This window comes from Lepidochelys olivacea (genome assembly GCF_965140295.1).
Source record: "Lepidochelys olivacea isolate rLepOli2 genome assembly, chromosome: 1".
Lineage (NCBI taxonomy): Eukaryota > Metazoa > Chordata > Testudines > Cheloniidae > Lepidochelys > Lepidochelys olivacea.
This window is the reverse complement of record NC_140411.1, coordinates 3,274,078-3,283,621: the sequence shown is the minus strand read 5'-3', so window position 1 is coordinate 3,283,621 and position 9,544 is coordinate 3,274,078. Positions and strand designations below refer to the sequence as shown.

General features: G+C 46.3%; 1 protein-coding gene across 1 annotated transcript; it reads right to left on the bottom strand.

The window, feature by feature from the left end:
* Positions 1 to 8,102: 8,102 nt before the first annotated feature.
* Positions 8,103 to 9,035, bottom strand: LOC311514621 (olfactory receptor 52N4-like; the record flags this gene model as incomplete). Its single annotated transcript, XM_084617186.1, has 1 exon — positions 8,103 to 9,035. The coding sequence occupies one exon, from the start codon at positions 9,033 to 9,035 to the stop codon at positions 8,103 to 8,105; it is 933 nt and encodes a 310-aa protein (XP_084473312.1).
* Positions 9,036 to 9,544: the final 509 nt, after the last annotated feature.

Genomic DNA, 9,544 nt, shown 5'->3' with positions numbered 1-9,544 from the left:
GTTAGGTTGATATAGCTACTTTTCTCAGTGGTGTGGATTATTTTGCTGTTTAAAAAAAGGCAAATGCAAAGTTAGGTTACATTAGCGGAGGCATAACATGCAAGTCACAGTAGGTGATCTAAGGAATGCAATACAAGCCATACAAACAAAGGAACTGGCTATGTTTGAAGGAACTGGGTTTGTTTAGTTTGGAAAACAGGAGATTAAGGGGGGACACGCCAGCGGTCTTCAAATACTTGAATGGCTGCCATAAAAAAAGATGGGGGAAAGTTGTTCTGTCTTTCCACAGAGGGCAGGACAAGAGGCAAAGGGTTCAAACTATAGCACAGAAAATTTAGATGAAATCTCAGGATAAACTTCCTAACTGTAAGAGCAAGAGGACAATGGAACAGTCACCTAGGTAGGTTGTGCAAGCCCCTTCGCTGGAGGTTTTCCAAAGGAGGCTGGAGCCATCTGTCCTGGATGGTTTCGACCCAACAAATCCTGCATCTCAGCAGGGGTTAGACTAGATGACCACTGCGGTCCCTTCTCACCCTGTGGCTCTATGATTCTATGATGTAAAATCCTAGAGTTGACCAGGCCTTAATCAAACACAAGTTATGGAGCTCAATACTGGGGTAACTGCATGGAATTTAGTGGCCTGTGTCATACAGGAATTCAGACTGGATGATCTAATGGTCACTTCTGGCCTTCTACCCTATGAATCTATCGATAAAGAAAGTAGATCAGGCATATATATTTCCTGTGTCTCAGAAAACATGAACAAAGGAACATTCAAGTACATTGAAAGTCTGAACAAATAACACTGAGAAAAGAAAATTAACATAATCCATATTTGGCTTGTGGAACTCCTTGCCACAGACATTATTGGAGCAAAGAGCTTAGATGAAAAGGATTCACAAATGGATTGGCCATTGTAGGTGGTTCTGGTAACACCACAGTGAGTTAAGGCTGTCTGACACCTTCTATTAGGAGACCTCATTTTCAGTTGCTTATAAGTTTGCCAAACTTTAACGGTTTGAACTGAAATTTCCCACGCTCTGTGTTTGCTCCAGCTGAATTGGTTTTTGAAAGTTGCAGGCATAACAGTTCAGCCAACTTCTCGAATGAAGCTAGGAGAGAAGATGTCTTGCCCATGCTGAAATATTCTTAGAATTGTTCCAGTGAGGAGCCCTAGCACCTCCATGTTTTCCAGCAAATAAAAGTTTGGTAACAGCCCCGCTGCCCTGCCCCATTAACAGCCAGAATCCTGAAATGAAAAAGGAGGTGGTGACAGTCTCTGTGCATTAACACACAGCTGGCTCTTGAGTTGTTTACTCGGTTCTAATTCCAAGAAGAATTTTGCCTTCGTGAGTCCTGAGCAAACTACAGGCCAGGGCCTCAGAATTTGGCCTTGTCTTGTCCACCTACTAACACCTTTCATCCTGAAGGATCCACTGTGCCACTGAAATGCAACCACCTTGGGGCTGGAGGCCATCAGCTGGGGAGGCACATGAAAGAAGGACATTTTGGCCCATGATTCTGGAGTACAGTCATCTCCTATGGCAAGGGCCCTGGGATGTTTATTGTCTGTGCATAGTGGAAAGGATCACAGACCTATTCTCTATCCCATCATGAACCCATTGTGCTGTGTTTGTTGAGCATGTGACCTCCTCAGCAAGAGATGGGTACGTGTGAATCCAGAGGGAGGCCATTGATAAGTGATTTCTTGCCAGACAGGATGCTATCAAACTAAGTTTTCTTTAACCATCTTAAGATCTTTTTCTTTCTCTGGAGGCAATAGGCATTATCAGGACAGGCTCCTCTTCCTAACAGCCCAATACCACTTTATTTCAATGTGACTGGTTTGGAATGTGAGGAGGTGACCGGTCGCTTCCCAGCTTATGGCTGCCTCTGCTGCTTAGCCAAAGGACTTAGGCTAAGAACAAGGCCTCAGACTGTCACAAGGAGAGAAGGTCCATATACAGGTGTACTTGTGATTTTGATTCTTTGTTTTATACCCCTGTAACTAGCTAAGTGATAAAAATACAACCAATTTCTTAAAGTATAGGCCTTTACAGGCAGTCCTAGATATCTATATTCTAACATTGGGTACCCTCCATCACCCATCACTCTACCCCTGAGCAGTCAGTTGTGTGACTGCTTCCCTCTGGGAGGTCAGTTACACAGTTCCCTCTCAAAGCCTTACCTACTAGTTGGGTGCATGACTTCACAGATGCTGAACCAGACATTCTGTCCTGAGCATCCTGCCCCATGTGACCAGTGAGGAGACATTCCTGTACTCCCATTATTCCTGCCCCAGTTTTCTCCTCTGTACCCCCTTCTAGGACCCATACAACTATGCTTTCTAGAGTGGGATCTATCCTCTGTTCATCTGTGATGGTCTCACAGCTAACAGCCTGGACAGTTGTTTCACTGGCAGGCACTTCACTCTTTCCCTTTGTGAGGTGGTGTTGCCTCCTGCTTCATTGTTAAAGGAACCCTTATATACCCGCAGTGGTTTATACAATTCCATCACCCTTCTCTGAGCTCCCCTCCGGGAAACATCTTCCTGTGCTCTTGAGCATGGGGCTTGTCCCTCACTAAGCTGCAACCTGGACATTTTTCTCCCTGGCAGGCATTACACATGCCTCCCTCTCTGAGGAGATGCTGCCTTCAGCTGCAGGTTAGGAGCTGATCTCAACAACCCCCACCTCTGGAAACATGCAGCTTCTCCCTGCTGCAGAGAAATTGAAAAGACTTTCTCCCATTCCCTCAGCCGTTCCTGGGACTTTACTCTTTCCCTCTGGGGTCCCAGCAGAGTGTTCCTTCTTGCTGCAGGCTGATGCCTTAACACCTGGAACTACACAGAAGAAATCATTGCCAATTAGCATATCAATAGGGTTATGGTGCATTACTCCCACTGATAATACAGCTTCCAAACTATCAGTTTCTATGTGCTCTTTAGCCAAAGGCACAAAGATTGTGTAACATCCTACTCATGAAAGCTCACAAATCTGTCCTGTAAGTAATGTCACCCTCTTGCACTATTCTCCGCCTAACCAAAGAAATTTCTGCCCCTGTATCTTCCCGCCAAGGTGTTCCCTGCCATTAATACTAATACCCTTGATGTGCTTCATGCCTGGTGGTGCAGAAGCTAGTTTTACAAACCCAGTATGAGAAGTGACAGGTGCCTGAGGGGCTCCCGTGCTCAAGGTCACAGCATTCAGATGGGCTACCTGCTTCCTCCCAGCACGGGGCATTCATTCCCCAGGTGATATGGGGAACTGTGTTTGCTTAAAGGCATCATCTAAAGAAGCCTTCCCATCCACAGTTTTCCCCTTTTTGTCCCATAAACACTGTTTTACATCATCTTTACTTATGTTCAAGGAATGCTCCTGAGCAACAAGTTCAAACATTCCTTCAGAGCTTGTAACACCTTTGCCTATTAACCATTTTCCCATCAAATCCTTCATATTGTTTACATATCCCACACTACTTATTCCAGCACCCCCGTTAGGGTTCCTAAATTTCACTCTATATTTTTCAGGGGTATCTGAAATTGTTTCAAAACTATTTCTTTGAATTTGCAATAATAGAAAGCATCCTTAATTGCTCTTCTATTGAATATATCCAGACCTTTACCAAAATCAGCAACTTCTGGTCATCATGAAGATTATGAATCACACACTGCCTCTCAAACCTAGTGAAGTAACCAGGAACATCACCTGCCTCATTGTATGCAAGACACGGCTGTCCCTATTTGTTGATTTTTAGAGAGGTGGGATTCAGTGGAGTGGCAAAGTTCTGGTTCTGATTTTCCAGCAAGTCCAATAGGTGTTTCCGCTTTCCCTCTTTCTCCTCAGTTTCTTTTCGCTTTAGTTCCATAGCCCTTCTGGGTTCAGCTTCCTCTCTGGCAGCCTCTGCCTCCTTTAGCTCCAAAATTCTTCTATGTTCTTTTTCTACTGCCTGCAACCTGAATACCTCCAAATTCACAATTGTTTCACTGTTTTCACCCATCTTGCTCCGTTTCTGTCCCTACTTCCCTTTTCCAAAATAAGCAAATGGAAAATAAATTGATAACCTCTTTGAGTGATCTCCAGCCACCATACTTATGTCTCACTTCAAATCTCTACACCAGTGCATGAAATGCCAGTCTCACTCAGAACAACAAGCTGTGCATTTCACACTGCTCACTGTGCCACTCTGATGGACTTCCCTGGGATGTAACCTGGAACTGAGGTACCGCTGATCCCTCTGGCCTACCAATCTGGGCCTCCTCTCACACTGTGATAATGTGACAAGCTGCAAACCATTCCAGGTACTCCATTCACACAAACATTCACCTGCAGGGTCACACGCAGCCACTCCTGTGCTAACAATAGAGAGGTTCCAGCTAGTTCCCCCCAGCTAAGGACCGCAGAGCTGCATTGTCTTACCCTGGTCGGAAGCCTGACCAGTGTAAGTTTATTACACAGTCCATCTGTCCCTCAATTTGGAGAGGACAATGCACTAGCCCCTTTTCCTGAACAGATTTCCCTTTACACTTCAAACAACTCTCTGTTTTATGTAAATATAAAACAGATTTATTAACTACAGAAATATAGATTTTAATGGATTGTATGTAATAAGTGTACGGATCAAAGTAGATTACCTAAGAAATAAAGCAAAATCGCAATCTGAGTTCTATGAATGAGACAGGATTTGAATCAAGCAGGGTCTCACCCTCATGGTACAAGCACTTCACCAGTCTTCCATACCCAGGCTGGGATTTCTCCAATCACCTCCCCAGTCTTAAGTCTTTTTCAACTTCTTTATCCCAAACAACGCCCCCAGCATGGTTAGTGGAAAAGTACCAGACACAAGATGGAGTCCAGTGTCACATGAGCTGGTCACATGTCCTTACGTGCTTTGATGAGTCATAGCAGGAGCCATTACCCATATTCTGGCTAGAATGTCCCCAGGAAAGGCCTTCAGGTGTGGATAAGCTTCTTCATGGCTCCCTGTGTTCTTTGATGGGCCATCAACTTGAATAGTCTATTCACAATGTGCTGGCTAGACTGGGTATAAACTACCTTGTCAGAGTTACCACAAGAGAAAACACATCTGAAATACAGGTACATAGACAATATTCATAAGTTCAGATACAGAAATTAGACATGCATAAAATATGATACAAACCATAACTTTTCCATTGACACCTTACATGACATATTTTGTGCAAGATTTGTTGCAAATACATAACGTTGGTGAATATAGGGGTGCCAGGGTGTTGCTTTGGGGTAGAGAAATTACAGCAATATATCTGTAGAATAAGAGCTCTCTGAAATCTAATTTTGTATTTTTATATGACATACATCCATGTCCTGGAAAAGACTACATTTTCGTCTGTACCACAGGAGAAAAGCAAGTCGAGGTACGGAGCAAAGGAAAATGAAAGAGTGTTTTCCCCACTACCCATCACACACACAATACGTGACCCCCTGAAAGTCTCCCCCTCACTTTCTGTTAGAAGAAGGAGCAGGTTGACCCAGAGGCAGATCTGAGTACGGGCTTCTTTATTGCGGTACTTGTTCCCCCGACCCAATTGTCGAGTAAGCACTGGATTAGTTACAGCACTGTCTTTTTGTTTAGGTTAGTATGTACCCACCTACATCCGTTAGTAATAGAAACACCCACACTATTAGTATACCCACCCCTATCTATTGTTCACAGAATTACATGTCATACAGGCATGTTTACCTTGAAAATACATTTCTTTGCAATAATTTGTTGCTAAAAATTCCCTTAATCAGCAGTTCTCAGGGGAGGGAGGAAGGAGCCATGTCCCTGAGCTTGTTATGTAGCTGGGAAAGGAAGGGAGGGGGAGAGAACACTTCTTTACACAAAGGGTATTCATTGGACAGCTACATTTCTTATGCAGCTGCAAGGCTCATCAATTCTCAACAAGCAACAGTGAAGGGAAAAAGATGACAACTTATTTATCAAACAAAGAAACGCTGCTTGCTTGTGTCTTATTCCCTAATGCCATATCAGCATACAAGCAGCTTCCCAGGTCTTTACTTAACCCTAAGGTATCCTAACACTCCCCGACTCTGTTCAAAGAAGGGCCAAGGCATCCTTCCTTCCCGCACAGTGAGGAATATGGGGTTACAGGGGAATCCCCGAGACAGGATGCACAGTAGAAGTATCAGAGAGAAGGAGGGGGGAGGGCGTGGGGGGTGAGTAACAGAGGAAAGGGGAGAGATGGACCAAAATGCATGGGGAGAGAGAGTTTCCAAGGGAGAGACAAATGACCTTCCTGAACCCAAACTGTCACTGCCTGGTTCAGGGAACATTTACTTCAGGGCAACCGGGTTGGATCAGTCCGGGAATCAGAGCGTGCGGGGAAACACCGAGGGCAGCGGAGAGTGGGCCACATGTGGATGAATAGAGCATTTTGTGGACACCTCCCCTCAAGTTTGGGATCGCCCAGCCCATCTCCACTTCCACTCATAGTCCCCTAGCACCCGAGCAGCAGCTCCAGGTTTGCTGTCACAGCCCTGCACAAGCTCCCGCAGATGGACACCCACCAGGTGGCTGGGTGTGGGTCCCCCGCACTGGAGTCGAAGCAGTGTTCAGGCCCTGCCTCTGGCTCTGGGCTTCTAGGCCCACTCTCGGGGTGCAGCTTCCCCTCTAACACCTGCGTCTGGGAGCTGAGACCTGCACACCAAGACCCTGAGACTAGTTTTGGCTCAACTTCACCAGACTCTCCAGTTGCTTCAGCACACCCTTCCCAGAGCTCCTGCTTGGGCACACTCTGTTTCCAGTGTCTCTCTTTCAGGGCACAGGATCGTTAAAGCAAACACACCCAGGCCGTCCAAAAGGGGTTGCTAAAACAATTCCTCTACTTGAAAAAGCACAAGAGATACCCAGGTCTAGTTAAACAGAATAGAACATCTGCATGCCCTTCCCTGAATCTGTCCCTTCACCACCCTGGAGCATTCTTTGGGATTTAGTCAGAGCAATTCTGGGGTCTCCAGCGGCCACCTCCTGGAACTCCTGGCTTCTCCTTCAGATGGAGCCTGTCTCTGTACTGCAGCCAGAGCCCTGCAACCCAAGAGTCCCCTCTGCTGCCCTTGTGCCTCTCTCCTGCCCCAGCTTCTTCTGGCTCACCCAGTCTTTGTGTTTTTAAAGGGCTGGACCAACCCCTCCTCTCTCTGTCCCCTTTTCTGGGGAGGTTCCATTCCTTCCATGCCCTCCCCTCTGCAGAGATGCTGGAGAAAACTGGCTTTTGTCTAGAATGCAGTTCCTCCCTTCTTCGGTCCTGGCGAGATCTGGTTAGGTGCTGAGAGTCTTAAATGACCAACCTATTTACAGACAGATGCCTCCGCCCCAGCCTCCTGCCCCTTTCCACAAGTTGTTTGAGTGAAGAGTATGGGAAAAGCCCAAAGACACAAGGATACAGAGGGTTCATTCAATCAAACATGAGTTAACATAGTTTCCACCCATCTGGGTTTAACGCAGACAGTCAGGTTTTTGGCTTCTGTGTCTGGGTGTCATTTAGGGTTGCCATGTACCCAGTTTTGAACCAGAAAGTCTGGTCAAAAAGGGGATCTGGTAGGGTCCAGTTACTGCACTGTGAGGGAGGCCTTGGGTCATTAACTCATGCCACCCGATCATCCTGGGCTGTCTCCTAACTGCAGAAAGGCTCCTTGTCTGGCTGCAGGAGTGCCTGTCTCAGACCCGGAGCAGAGGGAGCCAAGCCTGGGTGGGGAGGGAGGTGGAGATGATCCAGAGTGATAGGGGAGGAGAGGAGTGGATCCCTAGGCTACTGATGGACTAGGTGGCTCAGATGAAGGGGCACTGAGGGAGGAGGTGGGGCAGGGGGAGACCTTGGTGGAAGAGGCAGGTTAGGAGGCGGGGTCTCAATATTCCACTTACCAGCAGTTATAAGGTAGAAACCCTATGAGTTGCACATAGACAAATTCCTCAGTTTGTCATGCTGACAGAGCACAGTAAGCTCAGGAAAGGATTTAATGTCTCTTTGACTGTCCAGTCAGTGATGCAGGGAAGAGAGTCTGGCACCATGTCACCAGTCAGTGGAGCTCAGTCTGAGAGTCAAAGCACAAGGAGAAAAATCTTTAAGTCTGTTTATGAGTAAAGAGCTGGAGAAGCCTGTCCCGAATCTGTTTGGTGCTCACCCCATAGATGATGGGGTTTAGCATGGGGGGCACGAGGAGGTACAGATTGGCAATGATAATGTGGAAATGCAGGGCCAAATTGTGCCCAAACTGGTGCATTAGGAAGGAGAAGAGAGATGGGATGTAAAAGATTAAGATGACACAGAGGTGGGAGCTGCAGGTCCCAAAAGTCTTCAGCCGGGTGTCCTTGGTGGGGAGGCTGAAGATGGCCCTGAGGATCTGGGTATAGGACATGGTGATACAAAATACATCTAGACAGGTCATCAAAAATGCCACGAAGAGGCCATAGTAACTACTGATGCGGATGTCAGTGCAGGCCAGCTTTACCACGGCTATGTGCTCACAGTACGAGTGGGGAATGATGTTGGTTCTGCAATATGGCCATTGCCTCGCCAGGAAGGGATAGGGAAGTACGAGCAAGCTGCCACGCAGCACTATGGCCAGGCCAATCTTGGCCACCACGGGGTTTGTCAGGATGGTGGAATGCCTCAGGGGATGGCAGACGGCCACATAGCGATCCAAAGCCATGGCCACAAAGATCCCAGACTCCATCACTACAAAGCAGTGAATGAAGTACATCTGGGTGAGGCAGGCACTGAAATTGATCTCCTTGGAATTGAACCAGAAGATTGCCAACATTTTGGGCAGGGTAGACGTGGACAGGACCAGGTCGGTGACAGCCAGCATGCAGAGGAAATAGTACATGGGCCCATGGAGGCTCAGTTCCATCTTCACAATGAACAGGATGGTGAAGTTCCCCAAAATGGCTATGACATACATGGTGCAGAAGGGGATCGAGATCCAGACATGTGCAGTGTCCAGAAGGATGAATGTGGAGGGGTTGGTGAATTCAGTTGTGTTAGAATCTGACATGGAGCCGGGGAGAAATCCTCCATATACCATGCATCCCCTTGACTTCCTTTATGTGCCTAGGGTCTAGGATGATGGTCACAGGACAAATGCCTGGATGGAGACTTAATGTTAATATGAGACACAACAGGCACCACATCTACCGTTGAACCTTAGAGTTACGAACTGAACGATCAATCACAAATCTCATTCTGAACGATTATGCAATCAAAGAGCAGCAGAACCAAAACCAAGACGAAAAAAAAAAAAGACAAACACAGGACACTTCTGTATATAAATGTAAACAATTAAAAATATGAAGGGAACATTTTTAAAAAAATATATTTGGGAAGGTTAGGAAACAATGGAAAAGCTGGTATTGGAGTAATTAAAAAATAGCATAGGAATATAATTAATGCCAGTCAGCAACATGGTTTATGGAAAACACATCTTCTCAAATACTGCTGATTTTATGAGAGTTCATGTTTGGCTGATCAAGGGAACCGCACAGATGCAATAACCTTTGATTTCTC